The sequence below is a fragment of the Drosophila takahashii genome, chromosome 2R (genome assembly GCF_030179915.1).
Source record: "Drosophila takahashii strain IR98-3 E-12201 chromosome 2R, DtakHiC1v2, whole genome shotgun sequence".
NCBI classification, from domain to species: domain Eukaryota; kingdom Metazoa; phylum Arthropoda; class Insecta; order Diptera; family Drosophilidae; genus Drosophila; species Drosophila takahashii.
The window spans coordinates 10,883,952-10,902,713 of NC_091679.1; the positions used below are offsets into that span (position 1 = coordinate 10,883,952).

Consider the following 18,762-nt stretch of genomic DNA (forward strand, 5'->3'; position numbering starts at 1 on the left):
ACACGGCAAGCAGCCTTTAGGTAGATGGTGCCCCAAAAGTTACCGTCCCTTAGTAGCGATCCAAAGGAATGTCCAATTTTCTTCAGTTCATTCGAAAGCAGCACAAAAATGGTCTGCTGCAGCAACGAGGAAAATATGATCAGGCTGCAGAAGGCTCTAAAAGGGAAAGCTTTGGATGCAGTCAGAGACTGCCTTCTATTTCCTGAGGCGTTGCCAGACGCTATGAGAACCTTAAATATGTACTTATGATATAGTTGGCTTTCGCCGTAAAAAACATGTGAGCCACTATGAATGCCAGTAATATGTTGGCCCACCTTGAGAAGCTAGGCCCTGAGATGATGCTGAATTGGGCTTTGTACTAAAAGCAATTCGACAGCCCCAATCTACAACATTTAGCGTATTGGACGTTCGAGTTAGCTGACGCAGCTTGTCGGGTGACAACTCCAGCAGTCGGCCAGACAACCGACAAGAGATTATTACGCAAAGGCCGCCTAAATAGGCACACAGCAGGTGCAGCCTCTGCTCACCAAAGGGTAGAGCACTGCATAGTCTGCGACTATGTTTTCTAGAATTTGTTTCTGCCTTTAAAAAAATCCTAAAATTATTTTAGGTATGGGGTTTGATAAAGGGTGTATCTTTTAAAAAACTTTAACATCGAATCAAACCATGCATCTGAGAGCTCCGCAAAGTTGGCCAATTTCAGCATTTTTTCGAACTTTGAGGTCCTTTTGCTAAGAATCCTTGCGTCTTGGAACTTTTTGGAAAACGCAGTTTAACTTGGGAATTCGTAACGAATCCAAAAATATAGCATCCATCGAGGTTAATTTAAAAAGCACTAAAAATGCTGCACAGTGCAATCATTATTTACGGTCCCTGGTAATTTTTAATTGTAATATTGTTATTTATGTAATATTGTATAATTGTATATTGTATAAATCCATGCTTCGTCCTTGAATTTTTTAACATATAATCTTCAAACTAACCTAAGACAGAAAAAAAGAGATAATGAAATGATAAACGTGAGAATACTACAATACTGTCGTGCGTAGGCTTGACACACCCATTTTCTTAATTTTTTTTTTATTACATTTTGATTGCACATAACTTTTTAATGAATGGTCCGCCTTGAACAATGTCTTCTACATTTCGATAGGTAAAAATATACACAACAAAATATAACGAAATATAACTAAATTATTTTGTATATCTAAATACGTTTTATTAATTATTTCTTGTTTATTATATAAAATTAGGAACGTACCTTTCAATTTCTTTATCCGTGTCATTGTCTGATATGAAATGATTTTTTTTCTTATCAAGTGATTCAAAATTAAAATCCAAAGATTTTAAAATAACTTCTAGCTTTACGTATTTGGAAAGATCAATACCATCGGAAAAATGTTGATTGTCTTTTTCGATTTCACTAGTTTCATAGGGTGAATCACTCTTCAGTTTATGAGATCTTTGTTTAAATTTAAAGTCGCTTTGTGATGATCCAGATGTGTCTAACATAAGATTGAGTTTTGCTTTAAAATTATGTTGATGGCGGTTCTTTAATTCATGTTTTGATCTTGAAGGTACCTGTCTGAGAATTTCTATTAAGTTTTTTAGTTTTTCAGATAAAAGATCCATAAATATGTCATCAGATTTTAATGCAATTGTGCTACACTCGAAAAGTAATTGTTTTGCAAAATGCATTGTGCTTGCTAGCAGTCTAGTTAAAACTTCTTGATTTTCCAAGTTATTATGTATTTTTTCCAGATACTGGTCATTGAGATATGATTCCAATGGCTCTGAAATGGTTTGGCTAACTTTTTTAGATGTTCTTGTTTGGTGGTCTCTATTCGGGTTAAATCTTTTATCTAGCATGTCATTATACAGCAACTTATAAACATTTAAGTTTTTAATTGTATTTTCAATAAAGTCATATACATCTGTTGGAATATGTTGTTCTGACTTCCTAAAAGGTATAATAGCATTTAAAAGCAAGTCACGAATATTTGTCGAGTGGTTTTGACACATCATTATTTCATTAAAAGTATAGTTGTGATCACTCAGTGCGTCTGCAAATTTCCACTTAATTTGTTGTACATTTTGATTAACTTTGCCAAAGTTTTGTTTAATGTGAGACCCAAAATAATCTTCAATACTGTTACGATTATCAGAGTCGGTTTGTAAGTTTTTTTGGTTTGTGTGGTCTATATTTTCTGACACAAGAATATTTTCACATCTTAATGGTGAATTAAGTACTTCTTTAGAAAATAATTCCGCAGTGTGCAGCAAACGCCCTGTTGATATCTTAGATGATAGTTCTGCTTTCATTTTCATTTCTGAAATAAAAATAAAAGTGCTTATTAGTGGGTAAGAGTGGGCTTAAAGATGTCATGGCATATTCTAGAATTAATAATTTGAATAAGTTTACTAAAAGTATTTAGAGAAACATACATGTTTACTCGCATTCTATAGGATGCCTTAAGGGGGGAGATACATATAGAACTGCAAATTTGTCAAGTTTTTCATGATTTTTTTAAACAATAAGGGTTTGTGCTGGAAGTTTTCAACTTGGCATGTTGATTACATAGTTCTTATATAATTTAAACCAATTTTAATTTTTTTTGTACCTTTTAAAATGGCGGCCGTAAGAATTTTTTTGTCATGCTTTTTTTTTAAAAAAAAGTAGGCCAGCTGCAGATTGTCTACAGGTCGCTATGTAGATCCGATTTTTGTGAAACCAAATTTATTTTGTTAAGAAATAAAATAAAACTCTGGTTCTTTTAAAGTCAAAAATAATTTTTTTTCTTATTATACCCTTGCAGAGGGTATTATGATTTCAGTCAGAAGTTTGCAACGCAGTGAGGGAGACATTTCCGACCCCATAAAGTATATATATTCTTGATCAGCATCACAAGACGAGTCGATCTAGCCATGTCCGTCTGTCCGTCCGTCTGTCCGTCTGTCCGTCCGTCTGTCCGTCCGTTTCTACGCAAACTAGTCTCTCAGTTTTAAAGCTATCGGGATGAAACTTTCGTAAAAGTCGTATTTCTATTGCAGGTAGTATATACGTCGGAACCAACCGGATCGGACAACTATATCTTATAGCTCCCATAGGAAAAATAAAAAAAAAAAAACGTAAAAAAATTCTAGCTCCGGTGTTTTTTGAAATTTTACCTTCTACTCTTGGGAATATTTTTTTTTATATATTTCTGAATTTCGGTTTTTTTGTTTTTTAAATCGGATCACTATATCATATAGCTGCCATAGGAACGGTCGAAAAATTAAATGGAAATTAATGGGAAAAAAATTATATCTTTGTTGGTTTTTATTACATTCCCTTCTACTCTGGGATATGACTATTTTGAAATATTTCCGAATTTCGATTTTAATTTTTAAAAGATCGAAGTACTATATCATATAGCTGTGATAGAAACGATCGAAAAATTAATGTGAAATAATAAGAAATTTAACATTTTTGCGATTTGTAAATTAATAGAATGATCTGCAAGGGTATATAAGCTTCGGCTTGCCGAAGCTAGCTTCCTTTCTTGTTTTTCTTGTTATTTTTGCTTTACAAAAAATACTTCAACGTACAAATTTCTACATAAAGTAGGTTCAGACAGTGGGGCGATTTCTTTACAAATATTTCCGTAAAAGCAGCATGATGATCGAAGCATTACTTTTTGAGATTCACGATCCGCTGCTGAGAAAAACATGGTTTCGAGAAAAACGCATTTAAAGTAATGAAATATATCTACTGCTTACGGAAGATGGGTGCCGTCATACTGGAATAAGTTCCAAAATAGTTCGAATTTCTTCGTGAAACTTTTATGACACATTTTTAAAGAGTTATACTACCAATTTAAATAATAAAACAAAATTGAATTTTTGTGGTTTTTTATATGTATCTCCCACCTTAACTTCTTAAAATGTAGTATATGATGGACGTTGATGCACTACGAGAAGTACAAACAAGTGGCCCAACGACACCAAGCACGTGCTTGTTACGCGCGTGGCCCTTTTGTAAATTTGGGCAAAAATGCGAGTTCGCGAGGAAGAATACATAAAACCAATAAAGACGGGACAATAAATAAAAAAAAAAAAAAAAAAAAAAAAAAAAAACATGCAGTTAGGAGTGAAGCAAATGAGTTAAAATGTTAGTTTTTAATACCGGGATAGAAGTTGATGTGCAAATTAAATGATAAAGAACGTTATAGTTATTACATAGAACGCGAAAGGGCTCGTGCAGACCAAAATTTGATGTACATCGAGGTAAATTAAGAGGTTGATAATTACGTGTTAGTCTAACGGGAACATTAAAAGTTAGGCGGCTAACAAGTTCTACAGAATCAATATCACCTCTTATAAGATTATGCATAAAAATGGTACCCAGCATTTTTCTACGATTTGCAAGTGTGGGGAGATTAAGCAATAATAATCTACTCTGGTAGGAAGGTAGCCTTACGTTTTGATCCCAGTTCAAACTACGAAGGGCAAAAAGGAGAAATTTTTTTTTGTACCGACTCTATACGGTCAATGTGGACTTGGTATTGTGGGCTCCAAACCGAAGAACAATATTCCAATATAGGACGGACAAGGGAGGTAAATAATAATTTGGTTATATAAGGGTCATCAAATTCTTTTGACCAACGCTTTATAAACCCAAGAACACTCATAGCTTTATTGACTGTCGACATTATGTGGCAGTCAAATTTAAGCTTCGGGTCCAGAAGAACGCCTAAGTCATTTACTGAATATATACGGTCAAGTGGCAAATTCTGAAGCGAATAACTTATAAAGGTTGGGGTAACCCTATAAAAGGTCATTACGTTGCATTTTAGGCAGTTCAAATTTAAGAGGTTATACTCACACCATACTTGAAAATGATCAATGTCTGATTGTAAGCCAAAACCAGACTCTATATTATTATAAGTCAAACAAAGCTTAACATCATCAGCATACATTAGTACACGAGAATGTGTTACAATAGAGGGAAGATCGTTAATAAACAAAGTAAACAGCAAAGGGCCCAAATGACTACCCTGAGGTACTCCAGATGTCACATGGATCGTTTTTGAAACAGCGTTCTTAAATATAACCCTCTGAGTCCTCCCATTCAAATAGCTTGAAATCCAAGTTAATAGATTACATGGAAAGCCAAGCAAATCTAATTTGAATAAAAGAAGAGAGTGGTTAACAGAGTCAAAGGCTTTACTGAAATCTGTATATACAACGTCAGTCTGCATTTTATTGTTAAATCCATTTATTACAATTGATGACAATTCAAGTAGGTTGGTGGTAGTCGATCTTCGCTTAACAAAACCGTGCTGACACGGTGATATTAGCGAGGAACATAAATGTTGCAAATGAGAAGTGATAATACGTTCAAAGGCTTTTGGAATAGCCGACAATTTAGAAATACCTCTATAATTCTGGGCATCCGCCTTCGCACCCTTTTTGTAAAGTGGAATAATAAAAGAATCCTTCCAGATAGTTGGAAAAACTGATGATGAAATAGACAATTGAAAAAGTTTAAGAATAGGTTTGCAGATGGTTGATGCACAAAACTTAAGCACACACCCAGGAAGTCCATCAGGACCGGGAGAATAAGTTGGCGTTGTTGATGTTAAATTTCTTAAGAGAGAACTTTCGGTAATTATAGGGGAAAAAATACAATTTGCCCTATTTAAGGGATTACGGTAATTTGATTCTGTCCATGAAGAAGAGCTATAAGTAGTTTGGAAAAAGTCAGAGAATAAATCAGCAATTTCAGAGTCAGTCGATGCCTCCATTGAGTTAAATCGAACCGATGAAGGCAAAGCTGATGACTTTCGCTTTGCGTTGACAAAGTTATAAAACTGCTTCGGGTCATTTGAAAATTCAAATTTACAGCGATCTAAATACATAGAATAGCAATGACTGTTAAGAACGTTAAAATCAGATCGAGCCACCACATATTTCGAAAAATCGGATGGCCTACCCAATTTTTTTATACTTTTTATAAGTGTTTGATTTAAGATTTTTAAGTCGTTGAAGCGCATTTGTAAACCAAGGGGGCCTGTTTGGCTTTGGAGGAAGCCTATCAGGAACGCATTCATTAAAAAAAGTGTTTAGAACGCTATAAAACAGTTCAGTGGCACTTTCGATGTCCATACAGTTATAAAATTCTGTCCAATTATATTGAGAAATCATTAAGTTAAGTATACTAAAGTCACATTTACGAAAGCTTCTCATTTTAGTTGGAGAGACTAAAGGAGAGAGGGTATCAAGGTAGGGGAGGCAAATTGTCAATTCCATAGTTGGATGGTATCGGTCTTCTGGTACCACAAGAGCGTCAATTCTAGATACTGTGACTTCAGACGGATCTGAAACAAACACAAGATCTAATTGTCTATTTAATGAATTACGTATAAAGCTAACTTGCTGTAACGATAATTCTAAAAGGCCATCCACAAAGTCATGGGCGGATAAGGGTAGAGCGACAAGTGAGTCAGAAGGAGGGGACCAAGAAATATCCGGGAGATTAAAATCACCCAAAACAATCAAAAGGTCTCTATTGGAAAGAAAGGATAGAATAGATTTAATAGCTGCTAGATGTTGCTCATAAATTATAAGGTCAGAGCCAGGTGGAATATAGGAACATGTAATAAAGATAGACAAGGATTGGAGGGTAACTTTCACACCAACAAATTCAATGTCACTAGGGACATGAGAGTGAATTCTCTCAGAATTTAGGGTAGAAGTAACAGCAATTAGAACGCCGCCCCCCCTACGGGAAAGGCGATCAGTTCTGTAGGTATTAAAATTATTTGCAAGAACTTCAGAGTCTGTTATCTCTGGTTTCAGCCAAGTTTCTGTAAAAGCTAAGATACCGACCGTAAATGCCGAGGAGTCAGCATAAAGCTTGGGTAGCTTCATGTTAAGTCCTCTAACATTTTGGTAAGCCAATAATAAACTTTTCAGTTTTTTGGCACCGTGGAAGGCCTATTATTTGTTCTTGGTTTATTAGGAACAAATTCTTTTATAACCAGATCATCATTAAGCCAGAAGCTTTCAGAAAGCAGTTCTTTAAACACATCAGGCGGAGCAAAAAGTAGTATATATTAAATTCAAAAAAACGCATTAAATGATATTGTTTACGCCGCTTGCCCCGCTCTTAAATCCCCCTCTTCCAATGCTCGCTCTTCCCTCGCTGGGAATGCCTACTTCCAGGCTCTCCCGCTCTCCCGCCTTCCCACGCCCGGGATCTCTCCACAGCGCTCTGAAGCACAGCGCTCATTAGTTTTAAGTTTAGTTCTCTTCGTAAACTATACGAAATTCATCGCCCGGCCGGTCCGCGCTAATTACGGAAAGTCAGTGTGTTCTCCTTTTTCTCGCGCTTCGCGATCGTCGAGTATTTTTCATTCTCTCCCCCACAGCTTGCCACCGGCTACCTTGCACCAAGCCGCAACGCCGACGAAGCTGCCTTCAACTCGAAGAAATACTTGCGACGCCCCCCATCAAACATTTTTGATCCATTCGAGCCGGATTGCTCCACCAGATAAGTGCCACTTATTATTTTTTATTAACTGCCGGTCGACAGTCAGCCATTCGAAAACATAATTCGTTTGACTTTCTGTACGATTTGTCTAAAATCCAAGTCCGATTTAATCCGACAACGGCAGTTAGTAAATTACATTTCCAATTCCGTCTTCTATTTCTTCGTCTCCTTTAACGTGCGGCCATATTGTCTATTTTCCAATTCCCTTTCTTGTGCATATTGATGTACAAGTTTCATATTCACATTTGGCCGTACATCCAGTAAAAATACATCCAAAATTAAATCGAAGAAATTGCAAAATATTAATCCAAATTAAAGTGTGCAAATAAAAAGTCAAGCGTACAGTGAGAAAGACAAGTCAGTGAAAAGTGAAAAAATAAATCAAATTCAAAAATTAAAATTCAATTAATTTCCCACAAAAATTAAGTGTTCCGCCAATTTTGGCCCACAAACACTGAGACTGATTTTTTACTGTATATCCGCTGTGACAAATATTTGCATACATAATTCAAAATCCAAATACAGTCCACAATAAATCGAAAATACACAACATATACCCGCCGGCAAAATTTAAAATAAAAATTTTCCGCCATCTTGATTGCCATTTACTCCACATCTTATATACATATTTATTACATATATTATACATATTACATATTCCACATATATTACATCCATATATTACACACATATTACATCCATATATATTATTTCTATGAAAACACCCAATCCCGAACATCGAAGTATTTCCGTCGGCCATAAATATATATATTAAATAAATTCCCAAAGCCGACGTGAAATAACTTTTGGGTCTCAGTGTGTTCTTTATTTCCCCTTCAACATACATTCACACATACATACATACGAATTCCCCAAATTCCCGCGCATTCCAGCATTTCTCGCACATAGCCCGCAAAGGGGCTTTATGCACGAGTTCATTTTTGGGCATTTGTGTTTTTCAACGATTAAAGTGCTCTTTATTCCGAGCCATTCCAAATAAATTCCAAATAAATAAAATAAAGTAAAAAACCAAAAAATAAATACCAAGCTCAATTCTAATAAACTTAAATAAATACTGAGAGTTAAAAAATTAAAATTAAATTTACAAAATCCCTCATCGCTAGAGTTCCAAAAAAAAAAAAATTAAATAAAATACTGTCCACATCCCAGAAACCAGCGGAATCAATCTATTAATATTGTTCCCGGTTTACGTCCGAATCCATTAGTTACCGCGTCCATTCCAGTATTTTTATTTATTTATTGAGTTTGGTATATCCACATATCTACTTGATTTATTTTCTTGTTGGGGAGAAAAAATAAAAGTTGCAAAAAATATATATCATCCGCATGCCACTGCAACGTATTTTTTGGTCTCCGAATAATTTAAAAAAAAATAAATAAATAAAGAAGAATACTAACGATATCTAATCCCATCCTAATTCGGCCAGCCACCCCTCATAAAATACTAATCGAAAAATACTTCATCAAGAACAGTATTTTTTCAGTATTTTATTTTTAGTATTTTTGGTATTTTTTTGCGATTCTTGTTCCATCGTTCCACCAAAATCCTGGGGATTATTTTTACAATAATTCAGCCACGCATATCGACTGTTTTAGCAGGTCGAGACCCTATTTCCACTAGTCCGTAATTTCGTTTCTGATTTTTGTCCGAAAGATCAGCGCGCACATTCCGAATCAAAACAACATCCTAGTTTGGTATGTCCAGGGAAAGTTCTAACAAACTACCCCCTGTTTCATCACCGAAAGTTCCGAAAATCACTATAAGGACGCCCACACCTACAAAGGTCAAGACACCAATTACCAAAAGGGCTCCTTCTCCTATCGAAAGATCCACGCGAGCCAGCACGAAAATGGTTGCAACGGCTGCCGAACTCGCCCTAAACCAATTTATTGAAGTCTCGGATCGACTTTCCGAATTGGAGGCGCGAATAAATATTCCCGCGGCGGTCCCTCCTACGTTGTCCGTCCTCAATATTCGCCGAGACGAAATCAAAGAGGTATGGGTCCGCATCAAAAAAGAGTACGATGCGTGTACCGCGTGCCTTGTAGCAGCCGGAGAAAGTGCAGCTGACATGTTGCCAGTTCTCAAGGCTAAGTACGGTTACTGCTACAGCGCGTACGAAAGGTGCGGCGCCCAAATAGCAGACCAAATAGCGCAGACTCCGCAAAATCCGCAAGCTACCTCCACTCCAGATACTCCTCAGACTTACATTCCGTCAGGCTGCCACCTTCCGCCGTGCGATACCGAGGTTTTTACCGGCGATTATCTTCGTTGGCCAACCTTCAGGGATCTATTCACGGCAAATTACATCAACAATCCTCGACTCACTCCTGTCGAGAAATTTTTCCATCTCAATGCTAAGACGAGGGGCGACGCTCACAATATATTTGCAAATTCACCCCTTACTAACGATGGCTTTCGCTCAGCATGGGATAACCTCACTGAGCGTTTCGAAAACAAGCGATTGTTAGTAAACAGTCAATTGAAGATACTCTTCAATGTGCCGTCCGTCACACATGAGTCTGGGTCAGCTTTGAAAGAACTTCAAAGTACCATCCAGGGGTGCCTTACGGCGTTAGAAATGTCCGGTATTCAGGTCGAAACTTGGGATTGCCTCTTGGTGTATATGTGCTCATCCAAACTTAAAGCTTACGCTTTCCCTATGGGAGCAGTCCCTTCACAACAAAGCCGAGATCCCTACGTGGCATGAGCTGAACGTTTTCCTAACGGAACGTCACAGAACCCTAGAAGCCATTGATGATGTTCGACCATCAGGTTCTAGTCAGGCTCAGCCCAGGGCATCCACATCCAACTCGGCGTCTCGGAGAATAAATTCTTATGAGACAAGGGTAACGCCTCGACAACCAAGAGGGTGCGATCTCTGTAATAGAGAAAACCATCCAATACGCACATGCGCCCAGTTTCTCCGGTTGACGGTCGACCAACGGATCGCCTATATTAAACGAAAAAAGCTGTGTTTGAACTGCTTTGCGCTGACACATCAGCTGCGCGACTGCGAAAGCGCACATAATTGCTTCACGTGCCGCGGCCGCCATCACACCCTCCTACACCGAGGCACCCCATCCCCAGCGCGCGCAAATCCAACGCCAACGCCCAGATCCAGACCGAATACTCCCGGTCCTTCGGCTGCCAGTGGCACGCAGCCAACACTTCAAAATTATTTTGCGGCAGGCTCTAGGTCAGTCCTCCTAGGCACCGCCATGATTAGTATATGCCATCAGGGTTCCAACTACCAAGCGCGAGCCTTAATAGACTCCGGATCTGAGGCTACCTTCATTACTGAGCGCCTTTTCAACCTGATTAAGCTGCCGTTCCAGGTTATCCAAGCACAGGTCTCAGGGCTTAATCAAACGGTCTCCGCTGAGACTAAAAAGCTCTGCCAATTGACGATTCGTTCTCCGACTCGGCCTAGTTTGCAGTTAAACACCACTGCCTACGTGCTTCCGCAAATAGCCGGAAATCTTCCCTCGTGTCCGCTTCCGCAACATTTCCTGCGAGATCTTCCCGAACTTCCACTAGCGGATCCAAAGTTTTATGAGAGCGCACAAATAGATCTTTTAATCGGGGCCGATATACTTCCTTCCATTCTACTAAGCGGCACCCGAGCGAATATCTGTGGCTCTCTTCTCGGTCAAGAGACCATTTTCGGCTGGATTCTAACAGGACCAGTACCCGCTCCGAGGCAAGATAGAATTTCATCGTTTTCTACGCATGTTGCACACACGTACGAAGCGTCTCTCGATAAACTCCTCACCAAATTCTGGGAGGTGGAGGATCTGCCAGTAAAGGTGGCAAAAGAATCCGACGTGATCTGTGAGGATAATTTCCTTCGGACCACCACAAAAGACGATACCGGCAGGTATGTCGTGAGTCTTCCCTTTCGAGATCCTGAGAACATGAAATGGCGTTGGCTCAATTCTTAAGAAACGAGCAGCGGCTAAAAAGGGACAGTAAGCTAAAATCCAAGTACGACTGAGTAATTCAAGAATATCTCGACCTCAACCACATGAGAGAAGTCCCTCCTAACGACGATTCAGCGTGTTATTACCTCCCACACCACGCGGTGTTAAAACCGGAGAGTACGACCACCAAGCTTCGAGTGGTATTCAATGCCTCCAGCCCTTCAGACAATGGGGTCAGCTTAAATGATATCCCTTATGCTGGCCCGGTCCTACAGTCCGATCTAACCATCCAGATCCTGAAGTGGCGATATTTCCGTTTTGTGTACAGTGCTGATATCGAGAAAATGTACCGGCAGATCTGGGTAGATCCGAAGCAGACAGCGTTCCAACGTATCTTATTCCGCAATAGAGAAGGATACATTCGCGATTTTGAGCTAAAAACTGTTACGTTTGGGGTCAATTGTGCACCGTTTCTGGCAATTCGGGTCCTGCAACAGCTGGCGACCGACGTGCAACTAACCCATCCGAGGGCGAGTAAAGTTATTCGTGGTTGCATGTACGTCGATGATGTCCTTTCGGGAGCTGACTCTGCAGAAGAGGCTCACCTTACCATTCGCGAGTTGCAGAGTGCTCTCGATTCGGCTGGTTTTCCATTAAGAAAGTGGACCTCCAACCATAAAGAAGTTCTGGCTCATATCGAGACCAATCATCTTTTAAACGCCGAGTTCCTCGAGATAGATACGGAAAGCACGGCGAAAACTCTCGGAGTCCGTTGGAAAGCAACATCCGATGAGTTTTTTCTTCGCCCCTCCAGACCTATCCAACGAAGCCACGCTCACGAAACGTCATGTTCTTTCCCAAATCGCCAAGCTGTTTGATCCAGCAGGCTGGCTCGCTCCTTTCGTGGTCTGTGCCAAGATTTTCATGCAGGAGATCTGGCTTCATGATCTTGGGTGGGATGATGAACTCCCAATTGAACTGTGCCAAAAGTGGCGTGATTTTCTCCAAAGCTACTCGGTCCTAGATCAAGTCCGAATTCCCAGATGGGTTTCCTTCCGCCCAGAGTTCCGAGTCGAGCATCATGGATTCTGTGACGCCTCTCAAAAGGCGTATGGTGCTGCGATCTATGTGCGCGTAGAAATTGGGCACACGACGCTAGTGCATCTCCTTACAGCCAAGACGCGCGTGGCGCCAGTCAAAACTGTGTCGCTTCCAAGGCTAGAGCTGTGTGGAGCTCTATTGCTGTCCGAGATGGCTGAATCCATCCTCCCCCATATGCCAGTGCTGTCCTCGAAACTCCATTGTTGGACCGATTCCACAATTGTGCTTGCATGGCTCGCCAAACCAGCATGCCAATGGACAACGTTCGTTGCCAATCGGGTAACAAAGATTACCCAGTCCACAGAGGCAGCCAATTGGGCACATGTTCAATCCGAACACAATCCAGCCGACTTGGCCAGTCGGGGAGTGCCTCTACAAGACCTGATCGACAACTCCCTTTGGTGGCATGGACCAACTTGGTTGTCAAAGCCACGAGATCAGTGGCCTTCCCAAAGCACCGACTTACAGGTGACCGAAGTGGAAAAGTCCTGTCAAGGCCCATGTGGCGTCCATCCCGACAGAAGACATCCTTGATCGCTTTTCCAAGTTAGATAGAGCTTTACGGGTCATTGCGTATGTCCACCGTTTTGTCCAGCGATGTAAGAAACAGTCGCAGATGTCGGAAGTCCGTCTAGAAGCCCAAGAACTTGTCGCCGCTGAACGGCTCATGGTCATTAGCACTCAGCGCAGATATTTTTCTAATGAATATCGCTGCTTGAGTCAAAAGCGTCCTGTGTCCGCGACAAGTTCAATCCTCTCCTTAAACCCCTTTCTAGATCAGAAAGGGCTTATAAGGGCTTGCGGCCGCATAACGGCCTCCGAAAACTTGCGATATGACGAACTACATCCGATAATACTCCCGTACGAATGTGCACTTTCTCGACTACTGGTGAACTTTACGCATCTCATAACGTTGCACGGAGGTAACCAGTTAGTCGTACGTCTCACCCGGTCAAGATACTGGATTCCGAGAATAAAGAACTTGGTAAAGGCTGTGATTAACTCCTGCAAGGTCTGCGTTATTCATAAGAAGCGCTTGCAAATTCAGATGATGGGAAGTTTTCCGAAAGAGCGAGTGTCTTTTTCCCGGCCATTCACGTACACCGGGATGGACTACGCTGGCCCTTTCGACATCAAAAATTACACAGGCAGAGCGTGCCTAATTACAAAACGGGTATGTGTTGGTTTTCGTATGTTTCTCCACAAAGGCCATCCATCTAGAGCCTACATCCGATCTGACGACCGAGAAATTTCTCGCCGCTTTCGCTCGGTTCGTATCCAGAAGAGGTTGTCCCCGTCAAGTGCAGTCCGACAATGGGAAAACCTTTGTCGGCGCTGCCACCCTGCTCTCCCGAGATTTTCTACAAGCCGTAAAATGCGTATAGTCATCAGCAGCTCAACTGGCAATTCATTCCTCCGGGGGCACCCCATATGGGAGGCCTGTGGGAAGCTGGTGTCAAAAGCTTCAAAACCTTGTTTTACAAGTCCACCGCTACTCGAAAGTACACCTTTGAAGAGCTTTCAACCCTCCTAGCCAAAATTGAAGCTTGTCTAAATTCCAGACCGCTATCTCCCATGTCAGAAGATCCTACTGATCTCTTAGCGTTGACACCAGGGCATTTTCTCGTCGGCGGACCTCTTCTGTCCATAGTAGAGCCCGAATTAAAAGGGGAATCCAAGTCCATTGTGAATCGGTGGCAACACTTAAAGGCGCTCCATCAGCAATTCCAAGCTCGATGGAAAGAGGAGTATCTCAAGGAGCTCCACAAGCGTAACAAGTGGCAGGCCCCGACCGCAAATCTCCGCGTTGGCGACCTGGTAGTCGTCAAAGAAGACAATCTGCCCTCGAATGAGTGGCGCCTTGGCAGAATCGACTCTGTTTTTCCGGGGGCTGACGGCAATGTCCGTGTCGTCAACATTCTCACGGCACGCAAGATTATTAAGCGTCCCGTGACCAAGGTGGTTCTTCTGTCAGGAGAACACTCCAGCCGTCTTCCTCAACCAACATCCTCCGCATAATTCTCCAACCATCCTCGTCATCTAATCATTTTTAAATCATCTCCATGTTTGTTTCTTTTTTGTCCATTACTCCCTACCAGATCACATCATGGTTCCTCGTCTACGCAGCGCTCAGGCTTTGGAGAGCAGACGTACTCGAGGTTTAAATTCCTACCGTTGCCGAGTCTGCCGTGGAATCCATCCGCTTCGGAAGTGCCAGAGGTTCCTAAAGCTGAGCGCAGAGAAGCGGCTTCGAGCAGTGCTTGTCAACAAGTACTGCTCAAATTGTATCGCTCACGAGCACTCTGACGTGAGTTGTCGCAGTGGCGACAAGTGCAAAACGTGCAGCGGGAAGCACCACACGCTCCTCCATATGCACGAGCGCCCTCTGCCGTCGGCTACCAATCAGCGTTCGCGCCGGCAGAATCCGCCAACTCGCCAAGCGCTGGCCCCGGCAAGGCGCTCGGCATCCGCCGCTTCTCAGCAGCGCTCGCGCCGGCAAAATCCGCCAACTCGCAGAGCGCTTGCCTCTCCGCCGCGCTCAGCCTCCTCGACACCGGCACCGTCACTGGCGTCCATCCTCCAGCGGCACAGTGTCAACGTCCTGCCGACGGCCATGGTAATCCTGGAGACCGGGCTCAAGAAGTTCGACACAGCCGCCCTCATCGACCCGTGTACGCCGACAAGTTGCATCGACGCATCCCTGGCTACTGCGTTCCGCTTGCCGACTACCACCGTCGGCGACGAGCGGATTTGTGCGGCGACGATTCGGTAGAAGCGCGACGACGACTTCAAGTTGGAGGTGGTCCTGAAGGTGGAGCCAAACGTCCGCATCCGCACCCCCATCCGAGAGCTTGCTGACACCGTGGTCAGCAAGTACAGCGACCTCCCGTTGGCCGACGAGCGGTTCTATCTACCGGCAACCATCTCCGTGGTCCTGGGTGCAGACGTCTACGGCAAGGTTATCCGTCCTGGCTTCCACCTGGTCGACGAGGGACTCCCAGTGGCCCAGCGGACGACTTTCGGGTGGATCCTGTCCGGTGCCTGCAACCTGTCCTAAATGACACTTGGGGCTTCGTTGCAACGCTAGCGATTGCAAGGGGGGCGGAATGTTTACGCCGCTTGCCCCGCTCTTAAATCCCCCTCTTCCAATGCTCGCTCTTCCCTCGCTGGGAATGCCTACTTCCAGGCTCTCCCGCTCTCCCGCCTTCCCACGCCCGGGATCTCTCCACAGCGCTCTGAAGCACAGCGCTCATTAGTTTTAAGTTTAGTTCTCTTCGTAAACTATACGAAATTCATCGCCCGGCCGGTCCGCGCTAATTACGGAAAGTCAGTGTGTTCTCCTTTTTCTCGCGCTTCGCGATCGTCGAGTGTTTTTCATTCTCTCCCCCACAGCTTGCCACCGGCTACCTTGCACCAAGCCGCAACGCCGACGAAGCTGCCTTCAACTCGAAGAAATACTTGCGACGCCCCCCATCAAACAGATATGAAATGATAAAACAATCCTCAGGAAAACGCCTTAAACCGACATACAAGGAATACAGTGGACTGTAGATTTCATGAATAAAAAAATGTTGTTTCATTTAAGATTTAATTTTAAGAATTAGTTTCCCAGCATACAAATAGTGCAAATTTTGGGATTTTCAACTTTGACGTCAAATTTCAAAGACAAGGGCAATGGCTGACAGTAGGCATCATTTTTTAGGGATTGAGAGCAGATTTCAGCAAAAATAATTCAGATAAGTCCAATTACACCAGTTTACAAAAATAAAACAATGAAATACGCACTTAAGAAAACCTTTGTTATACCCGTTACTCGTAGAGTAAAAGGGTATATTGTATTCGTGCAAAAGTATGTAACAGCTAGAAGGAAACGTTTCCGACCCCATAAAGTATATATATTCTAGATCAGGGTCACTAGCCGAGTCGATATAGCCATTTCCGTCTGTCCGTCTGTTCGTCCGTATGAACGCTGAGATCTCGGAAACTACAAAAGCTAGATCCTTGAGATTATCCACACTTATTCTTGGGCTTCCTACGCAGCGCAAGTTTATTTCAGCCGAACGCCACGCCCCCTCTAACGCCCACAATCACCCACTAACGATTTTAAAATGTGTCTGGCTCCCACACCTTTAACGATTTCCGAGAAGTATAAATGCAATTTGTTGTGTATATTTATACCTATCGAATTGTAGAAGACATTTTTCAAATCGGACCATTCATTAAAAAGTTATACGCAAACAAAATAACTTTTAAATATCCATCTCCCTCGCACTCCCTTCCGCCAGTGACGGGATAGTCGGGACACCAACTCGACTATAGCGTTCTCTCTTGTTTTTTGTGAAGGTACATCTTTCTGACTAAGAAAAGTTCACTTACAATTTTTTGAATGGTACCAATTCTTTAAAGTGAAAAAACGTTTTTGACACTTTTTTAAATTCTAATTTGAGTTGTAATAAACTGATTTCCGCCATCAAAGACTCATTTTACAGGTAATAGAATACACAGCATTGAGATCCACTCATTAGTCATAAAACTAATTTCGATTTTTAGGCGTGTATTTTTAACGAAGCCATTAATGCCAGCATTTTTGCATTTTTAGCTTTTTAAACTTTGACGAAGTGTAGCTTCTAAACTAATGAACTAAACTAAACTAATGGCTGCACATTTGTAATTGTTTTTAATTTTATCATACCCGGCATTAATTTTTAGGAAGGCAGTTTTAAATAAATTTATAGACGCAGTTATGTCTTTATTTAGAAATATGAGCGTTATTTTTAGTAGTTAGGCCTCTAAAATAATTTTTGTATTGTTCTTATTTGTTTATAGCACCTTATTAGTCGCAAAAGAATTGACAATTCAATTAAAAAGAATCAAATCAATTTTTATTATTGATCCCATTTTACAGTATCTCTAATAAATGAGCAAAATTGAACTTTTTAGATTCAATTTTGCTTCATTGCTCATCGGTCAAGGTAGTACCACATTGAGGCATTTTAAAATACCAAAAAAGTACCAAAAGTGCCCATCGCACAGTGGTAGAAATGACTGATTTAGCAGCGACTACTCTAGACGGTATCTGATGAGGAATCATTAGATAAGTCTTCCTTTACATCTTTATTTAAAAGGAGACTGATAACATTATTGCCTACTATTTCATTGCCTTTGTAAGGGGAAACTAAGCCTTTTGATAGTATGGTAATAAATGGATACGATGAAATAAACAGTGCATTGGCCAAGTCTTCCATAGTGTTTTTTCGCGAATTTTTTCGAGTGTGATGTTAACGATGTTTCCGCAAATATTTATTTCTGGCCTCGAGAGCTTCTTCTGACATCATACCTATCGGAAGGGCAAAATGTTGTATTATTTCGGCACCATGCATTAAAATTTTATGGACAGATGTAGGCATGTAAAACCATGGATACAAGTCCACAAATATTATTGCGGTTTGATCAAAGCGCAAGCAAGCAAGTCGCGCGTCTGAGAAGCTCCGCCTTAAAACCGAATATAACTTAAAACTCGGCTGAAAAAAAAACAAAAACTGCTAACTGCAGAAACATAAAAACCATTAAAATAATATAAACTTATTTTTTGCCCGGAATAAATCGGTTTTAAACTATTAAATCACTTTTAAAAAAAAGGCGACAATCAGAAGTGCAATAACAAATATCCAAATTGAACTGTTACACTGCAACGAACACTCAAACTAGCCACAAAAACAGTGCCAAGCATAACACAAAGCATAGAGACAAAAAACACTCAACACAACAAAACGCTATGGCTTCAGCAGCAAAACGACTGAGGAAGGAAACTCACTCCGCACTGAAGAGAGCCCGTGACTCCGATGTTCAGCTGCTGCAAACGATCGACCTCAAATTTTCCGAGCTCAAGGAGAGTCTTGCGGGGGAGATCCGAGATGGGGAGGCACGCATAACCGGCAGCCTGGAGGAAAAATTCAAGTTGATAGCAGTTGATTGCAACAAGCTCTCTCTGCGAGTCACTCAATTGGAGAACGAGGTGAGAGAGATGGGCACGTTGAAGCAACGGATCCAAGAACTGGAGGTGAAGCTGGCCAAAGACTGCCATACCCAGCGCGTCGAAGAGTTGGAGGCAAAGTGGGTGGCCTCCTGCAACGCACAGGCTGAGTCTGAAGTTGCCTGTGAATTGCGCTGGCATGGTGTCC

General features: G+C 41.6%; 3 protein-coding genes across 3 annotated transcripts in view; 2 read left to right on the top strand and 1 right to left on the bottom strand.

Moving 5' to 3' along the window:
• LOC138912734 (transcriptional regulator ATRX homolog) overlaps positions 1-18,416 on the bottom strand; it is a 1,213,613-nt gene extending 1,195,197 nt beyond the window's left edge. Inside the window, exons 1-2 of the mRNA XM_070213992.1 lie at positions 18,396-18,416; positions 1,262-2,330 (exon numbers count right to left, since the gene is read on the bottom strand). Coding sequence (XP_070070093.1) covers positions 1,262-2,328 — 1,067 coding nt within the window. The 5' untranslated portion in view covers positions 2,329-2,330; positions 18,396-18,416. The remainder of the gene's footprint in view (positions 1-1,261; positions 2,331-18,395) is intronic.
• LOC138912106 (uncharacterized) lies at positions 9,406-13,114 on the top strand. The gene is made up of 5 exons (XM_070211962.1): positions 9,406-10,152; positions 10,205-11,436; positions 11,697-12,250; positions 12,294-12,432; positions 12,523-13,114. The coding sequence occupies exons 1-5, from the start codon at positions 9,406-9,408 to the stop codon at positions 13,112-13,114; spliced, it is 3,264 nt and encodes a 1,087-aa protein (XP_070068063.1).
• LOC138912107 (uncharacterized) lies at positions 14,012-14,599 on the top strand. Its single transcript, XM_070211963.1, has one exon. It carries the CDS (start codon positions 14,012-14,014, stop codon positions 14,597-14,599), a length of 588 nt encoding a protein of 195 aa, XP_070068064.1.
• Positions 18,417-18,762: the final 346 nt, after the last annotated feature.

Bases quoted from the DNA above. Each gene is read 5' to 3' on its own strand.
- LOC138912107 (XM_070211963.1), top strand. From the start codon at position 14,012: ATGGGAGGCCTGTGGGAAGCTGGTGTCAAAAGCTTCAAAACCTTGTTT.
- LOC138912106 (XM_070211962.1), top strand. From the start codon at position 9,406: ATGGTTGCAACGGCTGCCGAACTCGCCCTAAACCAATTTATTGAAGTC. The intron at 10,153-10,204 runs GTCGAAACTTGG...CCAAACTTAAAG, and splicing joins TAGAAATGTCCGGTATTCAG to CTTACGCTTTCCCTATGGGA. The intron at 11,437-11,696 runs GTATGTCGTGAG...CAATGCCTCCAG, and splicing joins ACAAAAGACGATACCGGCAG to CCCTTCAGACAATGGGGTCA.